This window comes from Anabrus simplex, chromosome 1 (genome assembly GCF_040414725.1).
Source record: "Anabrus simplex isolate iqAnaSimp1 chromosome 1, ASM4041472v1, whole genome shotgun sequence".
NCBI lineage: Eukaryota > Metazoa > Arthropoda > Insecta > Orthoptera > Tettigoniidae > Anabrus > Anabrus simplex.
Window position 1 is genome coordinate 687,149,919 of NC_090265.1, and position 19,565 is coordinate 687,169,483.

At 40.2% G+C, this 19,565-nt stretch overlaps 1 protein-coding gene across 1 annotated transcript in view; it reads right to left on the minus strand.

Annotated features, from left to right (window-relative positions):
• The window catches only part of Mms19 (MMS19 nucleotide excision repair protein), a 187,216-nt gene that overhangs the window by 145,219 nt on the left and 22,432 nt on the right, over positions 1-19,565 (minus strand). The window contains exons 2-3 of the mRNA XM_067135913.2: positions 13,005-13,243; positions 461-605 (exon numbers count right to left, since the gene is read on the minus strand). Of these exons, the coding sequence (XP_066992014.2) occupies positions 461-605; positions 13,005-13,243 (384 nt within the window). The remainder of the gene's footprint in view (positions 1-460; positions 606-13,004; positions 13,244-19,565) is intronic.

Below are 19,565 nucleotides of genomic sequence, written 5' to 3' on the forward strand. Positions count from 1 at the left end.
TGTTACCACTGTCATTAGTTTTCAATAAATAGCCCATTTTAACAATTAAAAAATTAGGTAAAAAAGATCACAATTTTGTAAATAATTGGTATGTTAAGAGGTTAAACTGATGTCATGCAAATCACACAGTACGTATGCAGCACACTTTTCGCCAGTGACGGGAACAGAGTTGCCAACACTGTGTGCAGAAAAATAGCAACTTTTCTGTATGTCAGAAGCAACATCACAAATAATTTCCACGTCCCAACTTTTGCCACCAGATTTTGAAAAAAATATATATAGGTATTCCTTGACTTGTTCCTATTCATGTTCTCATCTTTCTATACGTGACGCAACCTGTTGTGTATTTGTTTATTTATATATAAGTAGTATCATCTCTTCGAGTTACCCTAGGTCTCCATTCAAGTATTATTATTAAATATTTACTCCTAATTAGTAGCGCTCTGAGTTTTTAACTTACCTTCAGTATATTTATGAATGAATAACTGGAAAATTTGGAAGACACATCTCCGATTTTCAGGTTTTAATGACTGACACGAAACATGTTGAAACATCACAGTAAGTATATTTACCGCCATATCTTTGGGAGCATTCTCCATCTTTGCCTGTGTACAAAAACATTATAATTTTCATTATCAACAAATACAAAATTAAAATAATATTGTCAAGTAAATAAAGATTCTCTAACTGACAGTGAAAGCTTCAACTCTAATGATATCTCACAAATAAAGTTAAGAACTGGAAAGAAACAAATGACATATCAAGTCATAAAGAGAAAGAAAGGAAGTAACATGAAAGGAGTACAAGAACAAAATGACACGTCAGTGAGGGACAAGGAAGCTACAGAAAGAGGAGACTAAGACCATCTGCATATCTCCATACACTGCCGCCTTCACATAGACAGGCTCTCTCCTTATCAACCCCAATTCTTCTACATTCATCTCTTCTCAGCCCCAGCAAGTTCATTTCTGACCAGGCCAGTTGGCCGTGTGGTAAGGGGTGTGGAGCTGTGAGCTTGCATCTGAGAGATAGTGGGTTCGAACCCCAATGTTGGCAGCCCTGAAGATGATTTTCCGTGGTTTCCCATTTTCACACCAGGTAAGTTAATCAAGACCACGGCTGCTTTCTTCCCACTCCTTTCCTATCCCATCGTCGCCATAAGACCTATCTGTGTCGGTGCAACGTAAAAAAAAAAGAAAGAAAAATGGTTTCTGCTTCCCAGCTTCATTAGGAAAGCAGGATTCAACACTCATTTAGGGGCTGTCGCGACAAATCTTCAGTCATGATGTAGGAAGTGTAGGATAAGAAGAAAACCAGATAAAACAGGAAAAGACTAAATGATAAAGTCCCCATGGCACAACAGCCCCAGAAGTCCATGACCTAACAAGCGACTGCTGCTCAGCCCGAAGGTTGCAGATTATGAGGCATCATGCGATCAATACTCAATACTGCACTCAATACTGTTTGTGCTCGTACTTCTGATGACTGAACAAGTCAGTTCTATAGTTCAGTTATTATGAGTTTCGACTTGACGTTTGAGCGCTGCCTTTTGGTGGAGAGTAAGTGCATTAATCAACTGCCAATCATAGACAGCTGATCGCTCCGATAGAGCCCGTTAGATTCCAGTTCCGGTTAGCAGTGTTGTCAAGCTGTTGTTTACTGTAACCACGTGCTATCAGCTGTGTGTTGTATTGTGCTCAGTTCTTTTGGCGGTCTTTATGCTCGGCTGTTCGTTTATATTTCGTAGTGTAGAGTTTGTAGATTTGTTGCTTAGTATTATTTAATAGTATAGCGCGTTATATTGTAGTGAATAGTGTGTAACAGAGTACAATAGTGATATAGTTAATGTAGTAGCTTACCGGTAGTTTAATATTTCGATCAGTAGTTATATAGTAGGTTAATTTCAGGCCTGTGTGTGAATTTCATATTCTGTCATGTCGACGCCTACGTCTAAGGATGAAGCTCCCAAGAGAAGAAAGCCGTTCGGACGCGGTACTCCACTAAGGAGCCAGGCCCGAGAAATTGTTTGCAATTGCCATTTAAATGCCATAGAACTGATTTGGGCCCAAGTGAAGGATCGTAAGTAGCTGAGAATAACCGACTCTAGCACTAGCCATGCATCTTGGTGGGTGTGTTATTTACCAACTGATGAGCCCAACTTAGCACACTGGGGCAAAACGCTGGCAACCAGGAATGAGTTAGCTGGAAAATTTATAATGTCCAATAACGGACCAACTATATTGGTATTATAAATTTACTCATTCGGAACAAATATTTCAGCTCCCCTATGGGAATCAACATATTTATCATCTTCTAGCTGGCCAGGGAACTTCGTAAAATCTTGGTATTATTTGACAGACAGCCGTACAACTATTTTCAGTTGGCACTGCAGCCAGTCACCTGAGCCTAGGTCAACTGCCCATGCATTAGTAAACAAAGAATGGCTGAATGCAATAAGACAGATGAAATTAGGCAAGTTTTTTATGATACTGGCGACATATCTGAATCGGAAGCCGGTGAATGGGGGTGTAGTATGCAACGAAAGTGATGACAAAAATACTGATAACAGTGATAGTGATCAAAATAAACCAGAATGCAAGGAAAGTGAAATAGAACATCAAGCTAACGCTGATGGTTAACATACATATGATCCTCAACACAAAGCTCCTTCTAAAACACTAAATGGTACTACTTGGGGTGCCCAAGCCGACACCCTCCACTCAGCAGGAATGGTGTTACCGTTTACTCTGTGGCCTATTATTGTTCGCCAGTATGGTACAGAAGTGCCTGCAAAAGCAAAGTCGATACACAATTTAACAAAACCATGAGGATCATAAGAGGCACCATAAGATCAACACCCAAGATCTGGCAGTATGTGCTGGCCACTGTACCCCCATCACAGCTCAGTAGACAGCAAGCAGCTGCACATGAATGGAGGAAGTACAATTCTGTCGGCTTCAAGAACCTGCCAATTTATTCGATATTAAGTAACCCAACTCATGTCTAAACTCAAGGAAGCCATTTTGGACTGATGACGTTATTAAACAACTGGAGCCATTCCAGATCAAAAAAATGTGGAAGGACATGTGGAAGCCAATCCCAAATCCCTCCATGTCCAACTAGAAGACCCCACACAAACTATTCCAAGAACTCTACTGTCAAGAGTTACATGGTGCTGACTGAACCGTGCCCGAACCGACTATGGAAGATGTCGTGCATCACTTTATAAGTGGCGCATACTCTCTTTCTGCAAGTTGTGATAGTGCAGCCCAAGAGCAAACAATTACCCACATCATCCAAGAATACCCAAATCAACTATCTGAGGGTGACTGGAATGACCCAGTGAATGCTTCTCCTCTACCCTTGTCCAGGCTGAATGCCCTCGATGTTCGAACATAACATTTTGTGTACATGTATTTATATAGTTTACTTGGACCATAATCATAGATTATAAATAGCATACCTTAAATACATAATAAAATCTCTAAAAATGGACATTATTTTGTGCATATAACTTTTCTTATTGACACACTGAAAACTATGATGCTACTATCATGATTTACACCTATAACAATATTGTGTACAGTGATAATGACTTGATGTGAATAATGTTCCTAATCACAAGAATCTATGCAAACAGAAAATTAGTTCAATTTTATAGGTATAATTTATGATAATAATAATTAATAGAGCTAAATAATTAATAATAAATTGTGCAAACTGTTTTCATTTTCCCCCAGAAATGGTTACAAAATTGTATAGGCCTAAATGCATTATTTATTAAAAAGAGAGTTTTAATATATTTAATTTTTAATTGCAAATTCTTAAGAACTTATTTCTTTAGACAAATAACCTGTTTTCACAGAAAATATAGCAGACAGACTCTTGATTTTTTCAAAGTTAATTTATAATACCATTATGATACTATACCTCCAGAATTGTAGAGATAGCTTGTATATTTGCAGTAAAATGCCCAAAACTGTAAGGAAAATTTCCAATAAAAAAACGGAAGAAATTCTATCCCAACTCCCAGAATATGTAACCTACTGCAATCAAACTAGAGGGGTAAGTACAAGAAGTATGTATAAGAAACTTGCAAAAGTTTCATTAAGCTGCATGAAGTACTTATTTAGAAAATGGGAAAACTAGAGAAAATTTAGCAAATTCAACAGTAGCAGGCTACCATTCATACTCCCCTTAAAGTTGAATGCAAGTAACACAAAAGAAAATTCAGATTTTAAATATGACTAGTGGAGAAAGTTTTGACGGATAAGGGATTGAGTAAATTCAGCTTCATATGTTTACATTTTTGTAGCTTTTACTGGTTTAATGACAGTATCTCCAATTTTTCAAACATTTACTTCAGTGAATACTTGACCGAGCCGTAGAGTAAAAAATGCAGCTGTTGGGCTATGGACTGGATCTAATGTTTACGGCTAACAATCACACTGGTATGTGTGTACTGAACTCTTATACTATTTTTAACATGTTTAAATATTTTGTGATATTGTAGATTACTAAAACTAAACAAACTTTATAAGCCAAATCAGTTTTGAGATACTGTACCAAACAAGATGAATCTGAAATAATAGTACTAAAATGCTGGATAGGCCCTTTATTTTAATCTATCAATGTAATCGACCGTTGTGTTTCCCAACCGAGGGTCCAGTCCCAAACAGGCGAGTTCAGAGGACAGCCACTATATACAGGCTGTAACAAAGTTAGGGTCAAACTTTCACGACACATTCCTCACACATATCATCATCATCGTCATCACCATCATTTCTTCGCTCCAGCAAGCCAGGTGCGGTTGTGTACGAGCCTCCTCCAGTTTGTTCTATCCATCCACAGATGCCGCTCATATATGCGACACCAACATTGTGGTCAAAGTATGTTCGAGGAGTACTGTGAGGGTTCATTCTTTTCATGTGACCATACCATTGCAATCTCTTCACTTCTAGAGTCTCCAGCAAGCTTCTTTTCAATCCAAGCTGTTGTCGGATATCCACATTCTTTATTTTATCCATTTTTGTTTTTTGTAGACAAGAACAGATGAACTTCATTTCTGATGCCCGAAGAAGACTCTTTCTTTGTTGGTCCAGTAAGTGTGCTGCTTCCAGGCCATACGACAATAAAGGTACTAGATATATTTTGTACAAGCTGATCTTTGAAACTAACGGAAATGTTTCATCCCAAAGTATTTGACGTACAGCATGATAGAATTTGGAAGCTTTCTGTATTCTGTTACTAATCTCTTGATGTATGGTATTGTCTGATGACAGAACACTACCTAAATACTGGAAGTTGCCTGCAATATCCATCTCCGTATCTCCAATTCTTAGATGAACAGATGGAGAGTTTCTACTCATCACCAAGCCAACTGTCTTCGTTTTGCTGATTTTGAGACCTAAGGTTGTAAAAGTTTCATGCCAGAGATCTAGTCTAGTTTGTACTTCCGCTTCTGTCCCACCCCATACCATTACATCATCAGCAAAAACCAGAGCGTTAGTTGTTGGATCCTTTCTCTTAACCGCTTTTAAAACTTTATCCATTATGATTATGAAGAGAAGTGGTGAAAGACAACTCCCTTGCTGGACTCCACTCTTCGTTTCAAACCAACCTGACCTTCCATCTTCGATCTAGACACAACACTTGGTTTCATCATATAATCGTTGTGCTCGAGCTATGATGTCATCAGGCACTTTCTTATGTTCTCAAACATTCCCATATATGCCTGCGTGGTACATGGTCATATGCTTTCTCAAAGTCCAGAAAAACAGTTATAAGTGTTTTACCTTTCTCCCAATACTTCTCATAGAGCATTCTGGTGGCAAAAATGAGGTCTATAGTTGATCTATGAGGTCTAAATCTATGTTGTTCCTCCTCAAGTGTAGGTTCAACATATTTTCTAATCCTGCTCTCAAGGATGGATTCGTCGATTTTGAGGCCATATGACAGCAGAGTTATACCTCTGTAGTTGGTACATTTCTTTCTATCACCTTTTTTCAACAGCGGGATGATGACTCCTTGCTTCCAGTCATTGGGTATTACATTCTCTTTCCAGATTCTATTCAGTACCCTGTACATCCACTGTTGTCCTACCTCTCCTAGTGCTTTGATCATCTCAACACTTAATTCATCTGATCCAGTTGATGTGTTGTTTTTCAGCTTAGATATTGCTGTCTCTACTTCCAACCATGTCAGACTAGTGGTATTTGTGCTGCCAAAATCATAAGGTTCGTCGTCTAATGGAATGACATTTTTATAACAGTTCAGCAAAGTTTCAAAGTGCCTTTGGAACTCCTGTAATATTTTAGTCTTATCCCTAGTCACCTCACCATTAGAAAGTTCTACAGATTGGATAGATTCATTTTGAGTTGTTCTATTCTTAACAATACTGTATAACAGTTTTTTATTTCCATCCCGCATTATTTTGGTAGCCAGATCTTCATTGCATTTCTGCTTTTCAGCTACAATCAACTGTTTGACCTGTAATTTTTTCTTTCTGTAAAGTGACAGCTTCTCTATTTCATGTTGATCTCCCGGCGTTCTTGCTTGATATAAGGATCTTCTTGCACGGTTTCTGTCATTGAGAGCCTTTTTAATATCATCATTCCAACAGGCAGTTTCTTTAGGTTTTCTTATTTGACTCTGTCATCCACATACTTTTTCTGCTGTAACAACCACAACCTTCTTTAGAGTATCCCATTCTTCATCTACCTATTTCAGTTCTTCTCTCGACAACAACCTGCAGACACCTTCCCTGAATTCTTCCTTTACACTTGGCTCGGTTAGTCGCCAAGTTTTTATTTTTGGGACTCTTTTGTTACAGACTTTTGGAGGTCTTTCATCTGCAATAACTGCAACCAACAGTCTATGGTCTCCACCAAGGTCTTTACTTGGAATGACCTTAACATCATTGACATTTTTCCATACATTTTGATCTATCAGAATATAATCTATTACTGTACCTATTTTATCATCCCAGCTATACCTCGTGATTTTATGGGAATCCCTTTTCTTGAACAAAGTGTTACTCACTATCAGGTTGTTTCTCATGCATAGATCTAGCATATATTCTCCCTCTTCATTTCTGTTTCCCATTCCATCAGGGCCTAGTATGGATTCATATCCTGTTTGTTGTGAGCCAACTTGTGAATTAAAATCACCCATTACAATTAGATTGTCATACTCAGTGTGTTCTTCCAAGTTATTAAGGAAGTTGGCCTTTTTCTCTTTTGAGCATCCTATCTGTGGAGCATAGACTTGGATCACATTGTACATTTTCCGTCCTAAGTTCACAGATAACTTAATTATCCTTTCACTAACAAATTCAACTTCACTACAAGCATCTATGTCTTTATGTATTAAAACTCCTATTCCATTCTTAGACCCTACTTCATTTCCAGACCAGTAGAGACTATAGTCCAATCTGATATTCATTTTCCCAGTTTTCTTCCACTTTGTTTCACTCAGGTCCATGATCAAAAGTTTCCCCCTTTCCATGAGGTTGACAAGCTCTTCAGTTTTGTTTGTCAATGTCAAGATATTTAATGTTCCCACTCTGATACTTTGTCTTCGTTTGGTTTGGGTAGCTGGTGTAACATCGGGCTGTAAACCGTCATTCGCACTAAACTGATGTCGTCGTCATGAATTCCTACATCCGAGGCTTGTATTATTCTTGAAAGCAACTTCTTCAGTAATCCTTCTGTTGACCTGCTGAGCCTAACACAGATGGAGATTTTCTTTCAGGGTTTTCTCACATAGCCTTTGGTGTCCAGTCACCTCAACGTACAAGGCAGCAGGTTGTACTCATATTAATCCCTGAATACAGGGCTGCCTCTTCTGCCATCTCCACCATACCGAAGTCCACTTCTCCGCTGTAGAAGTCGTTGAGGTCTTCACTCGTAACCCTGAGCTGGGACCCTTACCAGATGTTACACACCGGGTCAGTGTGCCCTGGGACTCACATAGGCAGGGGCACCACTCCCTGGGAAGGACTGCCTCCAAAAAGGTTCCCTACCTGCTATCTATTCCTCACACGTACAAGAAGAATATATGTTATATGGACATGGGTCCAGAAATGCTTCATTTCTACAACTCTACACAGTACATTAATAATGCAAAACACACAGGAACAAAACGTACCAGCATACGATATGGAACTCTTTCTTACATGAAATGTTCAAAATACCATCCATTAGCATTCATACATACATCAACCTGCCAATGCATTGAACCTCAACAGCGCTGTTGTATTCCCGAATGCATGTATCAGTGCTAACGGAGGATATTTTGAACATTTCATGTGGTATGCTGGTACATTCTGTTTCTGTGTGTTTTGCATGGTTATCCCTACAAGCGCCAATGCTATATTCTGTAGTGCCATGCGTTAATGCTGGAACTGTAGTGGTTTAGAAAATATTTTATAAAATTTTGGTAAATATTATCAGAAATATATGCACCATTTTGATTAGAAAGAGTTGTTTCACAATAAAAAGACATATTAAAAAATGAAAATATTAGATCCTTTATGGAAAGCAAACTTTTTGTTGGTTTGAATTTTTGTTATCTTGAAAATACAAGTGATATTGTACAAAAAATATCATAACCAAAAAAAAATTACAAAATGTTCCCCATATAAAGCTGAAATAACCCTCAAAGTTTCAAGGAAATCTATATGTAATTAGACAACTTCATGTCACAACAAGGGAAAAAGAAAACATTCACTTTTTTCCTTGCAGCCTATTCTGATTCTACTTCCTCTTCCTAGGCTTTCTTCCTTTTGTGTCACCTTGCTCTGAAGAAGAGCTCTAATTGATTCCAGCATGTTTCAAGGACTCCCACATTACATAAATCTTGGACACCAATATCTGGATCGCCCTCGCTTTTCTACTGTCATCGCACATACAGCGCACTTCCTCAGTTGTTTGCAATGGTGTATCCACACTTCCTCCAGCCTCACCTGGATTTTCAATATCCTCAGAATCATTTTCACTATCAATTTCACTAAAGTCATTACCCCTCATCAAAAGCTTGTAAAATATCCAATTTATTTAGCAATGTTTTTGATTTCGAATGGTTCATGTTTGTGGGTTACTGTAGTCACGTCCTAGTTCGTGAACCATGGGCAACGGCTGAGTGGCCTAGTAAGTGGTCCTGAGAGTCGGGATACCAGTTGCTATGGAATGGGAGTGGGCATCTCGGACATATTCTGAGTCCTGGCCCTCCTTGTGCTCAGGCGGCTAGGACTATACAATTCACCGGTGGTCCATAACCCGTTAGAGGAGAGATCCTCACTTGGACTATGTGCAAGTAGGGCAGCATCCTACTTCATGAATCTACCGAGCTCAGAACACTTTAAGCAAGCCTCGGACCTATGGGAGTAATGGAGTCCCACTCCCATTTGACAGGCGAGGGACTCCTTGGAAACAACTTGGAGAACGAAATGGAATTCGATGGGGAGCTATCAATATTAATGGGGCTTATGGAAGAAAGAAGGTAGAACTGGCTGAGTCAGCAAAGAGGATGGATCTGGATGTGCTAGGAGTAAGTGATATTCGGGTAAGGGGAGATAATGAGGAAGAGGTAGGAGATTATAAGGTGTACTTGACGGGTGTTAGAAAGGGAAGGGCAGAGTCTGGGGTAGGGCTCTTTATCAGGAATACCATTGCACGGAACATAGTTTCTGTTAGGCACGTAAATGAGCGAATGATGTGGGTAGATTTGTCAGTGGGAGGAATTAAGACAAGAATTGTGTCCGTGTATTCACCATGTGAGGGTGCAGATGATGATGAAGTTGACAAGTTTTATGAAGCATTGAGTGACATCGTGGTCAGGGTCAACAGCAAGGATAGAATAGTGCTAATGGGCGATTTCAATGCGAGAGTTGGGAATAGAACTGAAGGATACGAAAGGGTGATTGGTAAACGTGGGGAAGATATGGAAGCTAATGGGAATGGGAAGCGTTTGCTGGACTTCTGTGCTAGTATGGGTTTAGCTGTTACGAATACATTCTTCAAGCATAAGGCTATTCACCGCTACACATGGGAGGCTAGGGGTACCAGATCCATAATAGACTATATCTTAACAGATTTTGAATTCAGGAAATCAGTTAGGAATGTACGAGTTTTTCGGGGATTTTTCGATGATACAGACCACTATCTGACCTGTAGTGAACTAAGTATCTCTAGGCCTAGGGTAGAGAAAGTGAAATCTGCCTGCAAACGAATAAGGGTAGAAAATCTCCAGGACGAGGAAATTAGACAGAAGTACAAGGATATGATTAGTGAGAAGTTTCGAACAGTAGACAGTAAGCAGGTTCAGGATATAGAAAGTGAATGGGTGGCATACAGGGATGCTGTAATAGAAACAGCAAGGGAATGCCTAGGAACAACTGTGTGTAAAGATGGGAAAAGGTGAACATCTTGGTGGAATGATGAAGTGAGAGCAGCCTGTAAACGTAAAAAGAAGGCTTATCAGAAATGGCTCCAAACAAGGGCCGAGGCAGACAGGGATTTGTACGTAGATGAAAGAAACAGAGCGAAACAAATAGTTGTTGAATCCAAAAAGGAGTCATGGGAAGATTTTGGTAATAACCTGGAAAGGCTAGGTCAAGCAGCAGAGAAACCTTTCTGGACAGTAATAAAGAATCTTAGGAAGGGAGGGAAAAAGGAAATGAACAGTGTTTTGAGTAATTCAGGTGAACTCATAATAGACCCCAGGGCATCACTGGAGAGGTGGAGGGAATATTTTGAACATCATCTCAATGTAAAAGGAAATCATCCTGGTGGTGTTGCAAACAGCCAAGTTCATGGGGAGGAGGAAAATGATGTTGGTGAAATTATGTTGAGGAAGTGGAAAGGATAGTAAATAAACTCCATTGTCATAAGGCAGCAGGAATAGATGAAATTAGACCTGAAATGGTGAAGTATAGTGGGAAGGCAGGGGTGAAATGGCTTCATAGAGTAGTAAAATTATCATGGAGTGTTGGTAAGGTACCTTCAGATTGAACAAAAGCAGTAATTGCACCTATCTATAAGCAAGGGAACAGGAAGGATTGCAACAACTATCGAGGTATCTCATTGATTAGTATACCAGGCAAAGTATTCACTGGCATCTTGGAAGGGAGGGTGCGATTAGTCGTTGAGAGGAAGTTGGATGAAAACCAGTGTGGTTTCAGACCACAGAGAGGCTGTCAGGATCAGATTTTCAGTATGTGCCAGGTAATTGAAAAATGCTACGAGAGGAATAGGCAGTTGCGTTTACGTTTCGTAGATCTAGAGAAAGCATATGACAGGGTACCAAGGGAAAAGATGTTCGCCATACTGGGGGACTATGGAATTAAAGGTAGATTATTAAAATCAATCAAAAGCATTTATGTTGACAATTGGGCTTCAGTGATAATTGATGGTAGAATGAGTTCTTGGTTCAGGGTACTTACAGGTGTTAGACAAGGCTGTAATCTTTCACCTTTGCTGTTCGTAGTTTACATGGATCATCTGCTGAAAGGTATAAAATGGCAGGGAGGGATTCAGTTAGGTGGAAATGTAGTAAGCAGTTTGGCCTATGCTGACGACTTGGTCTTAATGGCAGACTGTGCCGAAAGCCTGCAGTCTAATATCTTGAAACTTGAAAATAGGTGCAATGAGTATGGTATGAAAATTAGCCTCTCGAAGACTAAATTGATGTCAGTAGGTAAGAAATTCAACAGAATTGAATGTCAGATTGGTGATACAAAGCTAGAACAGGTCGATAAGTTCAAGTATTTAGGTTGTGTGTTCTCCCAGGATGGTAATATAGTAAGTGAGATTGAATCAAGGTGTAGTAGAGCTAATGCAGTGAGTTTGCAGTTGCGATCAGCAGTATTCTGTAAGAAGGAAGTCAGCTCCCAGACGAAACTATCTTTACATCGGTCTGTTTTCAGACAAACTTTGCTTTACGGGAGCGAAAGCTGGGTGGACTCAGGATATCTTATTCATAAGTTAGAAATAACAGACATGAAAGTAGCAAGAATGATTGTTGGTACAAACGGGTGGGAACAATGGCAGGAGGGTACTCGCAATGAGGAGATAAAGGCTAATTTAGGAATGAACTCGATGGATGAAGCTGTACGCATAAACTGGCTTCGGTGGTGGGGTCATGTGAGGCGAATGGAGGAGGATAGGTTACCTAGGAGAATAATGGACTCTGTTATGGAGGGTAAGAGAAGTAGAGGGAGACCAAGACGACGATGGTTAGACTCGGTTTCTAACGATTTAAAGATAAGAGGTATAGAACTAAATGAGGCCACAACACTAGTTGCAAATCGAGGATTGTGGCGACGTTTAGTAAATTCTCAGAGGCTTGCAGACTAAACGCTGAAAGGCATAACAGTCTATAATGATAATGTATGTATGTAATGTTTTGATTTCGATGCTGCCAAGTTTGTTTACTACAGTCACATGACAACCAATAGATACAAGACTCATATAGACATGAAACTCCAACAAATACTACCAAACACGACATTAGTGCGGATAAGTATGAACTAGAGACATTCAAGTTGATGTAGTACGATTGTTTCACTAACAGATGACATAACAGTCACGAAAACATGCATTTACTGAGGATCTCAAAAAGCAATCCTGGCACTACAGGAAGGAGCGATGAGCACTTTTTGCGATTCTGGCACATCTTGGGTTAATGTACTGTGTAGCGTTGTAGAAAATTGGTTCTAACATGGAAATAAAGTGTTTCCGGACCCACGTCCTTATAACATGTTTTCTTCTTCTACATGTGAGGAATATGTCCTGAAAATTTGGCTATGCCTTATTGTTACACCCTGTATAAAGCCTATTTTCTCTAGTGCCTACTCCTACAGAAAGTTGGCAACTATCAACGAGTCATTGTTTCTATTTTGTCCTTTTCATAACAATGTGAGACAGGATTAGGGACCCCCATGGCACCTACCAATGACCTACGAAAAAAATAATGAAAGTAAGAAATATGATATATATACTTACTAAAGCTAAAACTCCTTGCAATGCTGAAGGTGTCACAACATGGTAATCTTTTAAACGATCACAGAAAAACGTTGACAGGTAGCTGCACTCCATCTGTGACAAACTATCTGTTGGTAAATGCTGCAAAACTTGTGAAAGAACATGAGTGCCGCGTGCTCGTACAGCTGCGTCTGTGTCTGTCAGAACACCCCCGAGCCTCTCCACGAGAGTTAAAAGCTTCAGTTTATTGCCTGCAATATCTGAAACAAGAACACAGCAGTGCTTAGATCTTTATTATAAATTTTTGTCTGTTCAGCAAGTAAGGAGCAACGGAAGAGAGACTGTGATATAAGGAAGGGGAGGGGGAGTCAAGGAACTGCTCTATATAATGACTTCTTCCTGTGCCCTCTTCCACAATAGTCCAGCCTCTTCCTGTTTATAACTGTTCGGTGGCATCGTGTGTAGGGGTCACAAGGAAACTTTGTTTATAGCCAACATTATAGGCCACTGAGTTGTTACCTACATTACAAGTAATCAAGCATATTGGTCCATATTGACTATATGACTTAAATATATACACTTATTTGACAAAATACTACATTTGATACAGCTACTATTCACCTATACACTTTACATTCTTCTCTATTAAATTATTGCATGGCTGCCCTGCAGCAGCTCAAGAGTGAAGTTCTCATCTTTGGTGTATTTAATCTTAATATTACATATTCAGCCATCTTACGGTTAATTTACGTACTTTTTATCAATGATCTACAATATTTTGTTTTGAATTGCCTCAAGTATCAAAACTGCATTCATGATCTTTCTTTCAAACATATTTATGTTAAAATCATTTCATTCAGCTATAAGCTAAAGTGCTTTTAATCTTATTTAAGTGTTTGTGTGCTGATGATGGCTCCAAGAGCCAAAACATGTCCACTTTTGTTTCATAAATAATCTGTTTAGATTATAATATAATTTAATGCAGCCAATGGCCATGAAATAGATATATACAAAGTATATAAATAGATTAATAAATGTTCACTTAGAATACAATATGTAATTCTCTGTGTTAATCAGTAAGATTTGGTCAAAGACACCACTCTATTCCCACATTCTTGGAGGTGATACCTAACGATCACAATGATTCTCGCATAGCCGACACATACAATCCTCCTGCAGATCATGATGTTTCATATTTAAACCTAAGAATTTCATTTTTGTCCGTATTGAACTGAGAATGGAAGATAGGAAAACTTAAAGGGTCCACCTTTTCAATACAAAAAATGTATAAACATGTATTTGCACTTGGAACTAATTTCGACGCTGTTTGGCGTCATCATCAGCCAAAATGTGGGAAATAGGCCAGCATGTAGGCATTTATATTACACAAGGCGTTACATTAAACAATACACATCTTACAAGGAGATAAAAACAGGGACGAATATAGAAACAAATGAATCGTTGAGAAAGCAAAAGTTATACATATTAAAAATAACCTTAACCACACATCTTGCTTTCTCAACGATTCATTTGTTTCTATATTCGTCCCTGTTTTTATCTCCTTGTAAGATGTGTATTGTTTAATGTAACGCCTTGTGTAATATAAATGCCTACATGCTGGCCTATTTCCCACATTTTGGCTGATGATGACGCCAAACAGCGTCGAAACTAGTTCCAAGTGCAAATACATGTTATAAATAAACTATAACATTTTTTGTATTGAAAAGGTGGACCCTTTAAGTTTTCCTATCTTCCATGTTTCGTATTGTCACATATTCTGTGATGAAGGCCGTGTACCGCAAATCGTGTCATGACATGTCGTACCTCATAATTTGATTGTTTCCGATCTTGAGTCATCATGGCATCCATGGTACAATACATGCTCCACATTTCCTTCTTCTTTGAATAACCTTACTCCTTGTGGGTGGGGTTAACTTCCAATAAGTAACCAGGGGAACCTGACCCCTACAGAGCGCGTCCCCAGGTGGCGGATAGGGGGCCCCTACAGTATGTAGGGCTGGTTGAAATAACCAATACAACCCGCGGACCAACAGGTAGCCCAATTCCTGGGGGTTTTAAAATACTGGGACACCCTCTCTCCAGGGGTCATAAATATGGAGGGCCCTTGCCCTGGGTTAAGGGTGAAGACCTCAACGGCATCTACGGCGGAGAAGATGGACTTCGGTACGGCGGAGATGGCGGAAGAGGCAACCCATCCTTCTGGGGTGTACAGATGGAACCTACTGCCTTGTAGGACGAGGAAGGCATCCTCAAAGGCTAAGGGAGTAAACCCTGAAAGAAAATCCTCTTATGCGTTAGGCCTAGCAAGTCAGCAGGAGAGTATGGAGTACAGTTGCTTTCAATAAGAAAAAGAGCCTCGGAAAGAATATTATAGACCGGACTGACACGTCCTCTCAGACAATTGTAAAGTATGATGACCGTAAGAGGCTGATGATATACAATGTTCTGAAAGGAAACCCCAAATAAAAAAGAGACCCAAATACCGAATTGGAACTATGAAGATTCTATCATTAACTGGAAAGTCAGAAGAACTCCTAGACATGATGAATAGAAGAAAAATATCAATATTGAGATTAAGTGAGACCAAATGGAAAGGGATTGGAAGTAAGACACTTCGTGGAGGTTATAAATTATACTGGAGTGGACAGGAGAAGGTAGCGAAAAATGGTGTTGGATTCTTAATTAATGAAAGGACTGATGCTACAGCTGAAGTTATCTGCAAAAGTGATAGAATCATTCAAATGTTCATGAAACTGGAGAACACTAAGTACACCATCATACAAGTGTATGTCCCACAGACAGGCTGCAGTGAGGAAGACAAAGAGAAATTTCGGCAAGACCTGGAAGATACAGTTAATGAGGAAAATGTTATTATTATTGGAGATCTAAATGCGCAAGTTGGGGTAGATGGACTTGGGTACGAGAACATCATTTGTCCACATGGATTTGGACAAAGGAACCCAGAAGGAGAACAACTATTAGATCTGTGCAGAAGAAATGATCTTATAATCAAAAATACATTCTTCAAAAAAAGAGACAGTCACAGAATAACAAGGTACAGTTGGGATGGCCAGTATAGAACATTGATTGACTACGTAATCACAAATAAAGATGGTGGCAGGTACATCACAGATGTAAAGGTCATCCCTAGCGAAAGCATGGACAGTGACCACAGATTGTTGGTAGTAGACTTCAAACATAAGGCAAAAGAAACGCAGAAACTTATTATGAAAAAACCAAGGGTTAAAACTTGGAAGTTGCAAGAAGTCCAAATAAAGGAAGAATACAAACTAAGGATTCAACAGAGTTTGCCGAAGTGTGAAGTAACCAGCGTTAATGAAGAATGGAAGGCCTTCAAAGACACCTTTGTGGGAGAAGCCAAAAATCTATGTGGAGTTACAAGTTCTATCAAAAGAAAAAAGGAGACACCATGGTGGAATGATAGAGTGAAAACAGCGGTGAAAGAAAGAAACCAAATAAAGAAGGCACTGGACAAGGAAAAACAAAAACAGGGACAAGAACGAAATGAACAAGAAATACAAAGACTTCAAGGAGTATACAGGAACAAGAAACTTGCTGTAAAGAACATTGTAAGGGAAGAAAAAGAGAAGAAATGGAATGAGTTTGCAGACAAACTGGAAGAGGACAGTAGAGGAAATATGAAATTGCTATACAGAGTAGTGAAAAACAAGCGAAGGGATCAAGAGACCATAAAAGCAATAGAACGTGATGATGGAACTCTGGCACAAGAAGAGGGAGAAATTAAACAGGAATACAAGATCTATTTCGAAAAGTTGCTGAATGGAGATACAGAAAACGTAACAACGGATAGAGGAGAGCCAAGCCGAGGAACCACAACTGAACCACCAATTACATGGCTTGAGGTTGAAAATGCGCTCAAGAGCATGAAGAAAGGAAAGGCAGTGGGCATAGACAAACTAAGTGCAGATATGCTGAAAGCAGCAGGAATTCCAGGAATCCAGTGGCTCTACAGACTGCTTAACAAGATATGGGAGGAAAATACTATTCCTGAGGACTGGAAGATGGGCATCATTGTACCTCTGTTCAAGAAAGGAAGCCGACGAAAATGTACTAATTACCGTGGTATCACACTACTGTCTCATGTCCTGAAAATATTGGAAAAAATAATAGAGACCAGAATCAGAGATATTGTTGAACCAATTTTGGAAGAAGAGCAGTATGGTTTCAGACCAGGTAGGTCAACTACAGACCTTATATTTGCAATTAGGATGCTAATGGAAAAATACTGGGAGAAGAACAAGCCTTTATTTTTAATATTTTTGGACATTGAGAAAGCATACGATAGTGTACCAAGGGAAAGAATTTGGCAATGCATGAAAGAACTTCAAGTGCGAGTCAGCCTTATAGACAAAGTGAAAATGTTGTATAGTGGAAACAGAAGCTGTATTCAAGTAGGATGTGGTTTGTCGGACTGGTTTGAAACAAAGAGAGGAGTGCAGCAGGGCAGCTCATTGTCACCACTTCTATTTATTATTGTAATGGATGTAGTAATGAAATCTATTAAAAGGAAAGAACATGGAGATATCAAAGCCTTCACATTTGCAGATGATGTTGCAATCTGGAGTGACTCAGAAGAGGAATTGGGAGAGAGAATACAAAGCTGGAATGAGGAGTTTAAGAAATATGGTTTAAACATCAGCAAGACCAAGACGGTGGTGATGAAAGTGTATGGGGAAGGAGCAGAACCAATAGTCATGTTAAATGAAGCTCAACTGGACAGCGTTCCAGTTTTCAAATACTTGGGTAGCGTTATATCAAATGACAACCTAGCAAAACATGAGGTGAACAATCGAATCAATAAGGCAACACAATTTTACCATCAGGTAAGACACCTGCTGTGGGATGAGCAAATACCCATGAAAACAAAAATGACATTGTACAAGTCCTATTATACACCAATTCTTACATACAGTCTCGAAACCACAACACTGACCAATAGAGATAATTCCAAACTTCAGGCAGCTGAAATGAAATTCCTACGCACTATGATCCAGAAAACCAGGAAAGACAAGATTAGGAATGAGAAAATTAGAGAAGAAGTAGGAATAGATGATTCTCTCCTCAATAAGATTCAGATATCAAGACTGAAGTGGTTTGGTCACATGAAGAGGATGCCAGTAAACAGAACTGCTAGGAAGGAATTTGACAGAAAGGTAGAAGGAAGATGACCCGTGGGAAGGCCACGAAGGAAATGGATAGATTTAGTTAAGAGCGATGTACTGCTGAGAGGTGATGATTGGGACAAGTTGGTGGAGGAAGAATGGTACAAGGACAGGATGAGATGGAGGAGGCTCATATACCACACCCGGGAAACTGGAGATGGTTTAGGATGATGATGATGATGATGATGATGATGATTTGAATAAGGTTCTTGTAGAACACTGTCGTAGGCAGGTGCAGAATGTAGTAGCATCCCAGGCACTTAAAGGAAGCAGGCATCGATAATCTCTCACTCTTTCAATACAATTTTCCCTCCTTGTCTGAATGTCAAAACTACACTGACTTACCAAATGTCATGGGATAGTCAACTAATAGCGTGTGGGCCTCCTCTGGCCCTGCGAACTGCAGCGAGACACCGTGGAAGTGAGTCGACAAGTCCCTGGTAGTCCTCTGGACGCAGCTGACACCAAATCGTTTGCAGGGCGGCTGCCAATGTTGGTCTGTTAGTGGGTGCAGGATCCATGGCACAGAGCCTGCGTTCCAGGACATCCCAGATATGCTCGATAGGGTTCATATCGGGGCTCCTGGCTGGCCATGGCAGTCATTGGACCTCCGCTGCATGTTCCTGGAACCATTCCCGGGCGACGTGGGAGTGATGTGGCAGTGCGTTATTATCTTGAAACACCGCAGAACCGTCTGGGCGCTGGAAGGCCCAAATGGGTGGAGATGGTCTCCGAGCAGCTCAACATACCGCGTACCATTCAAAGTCTCTTCCAGAACAACTAGGGGGCCCATTCCATACCAGGAAAACGCACCCCAGACCATAACAAAGACACCAGTGCCCTGGACCACACCTTCGAGGCAGGCGGGATCCATCGCTTCATGTGGTCTGCGCCATACACGGTGCCTCCCATCGGCATGGTGCAGTTGAAATCGTGATTTATCCGACCATATCACGTTGTGCAATTGTTCCAGTGTCCATCCCTGGTGACTGGCGACAAATGCGCATCGTTGTGCCCGATGACATTGGGTTAACAGTGGCACACGTGTGCGGCGCTGGCTCCCATACCCAATAGAACCCATGTTTCTACGGATTGTCCACTGGGAGACGTGTCTAGCACGGCCTGTGTTGAATTGAGCCATGACTTGTTGCGCGGTTGCCCTTCTGCCACTATTGATAATCCGTCTCAGATGTCACCAGTCACAGTCATCGAAGGTGGCTGGATGGCCGGTCGTTCATCTGTTGTGGACAGTGACACCCGCATTCAACCATTCACAATACACCCTGGACACGGTTGATCGTGTGAAGCCGAATTCCTGCACCACTTCCCATCCGTCAGGCACTGACCACCATATCCC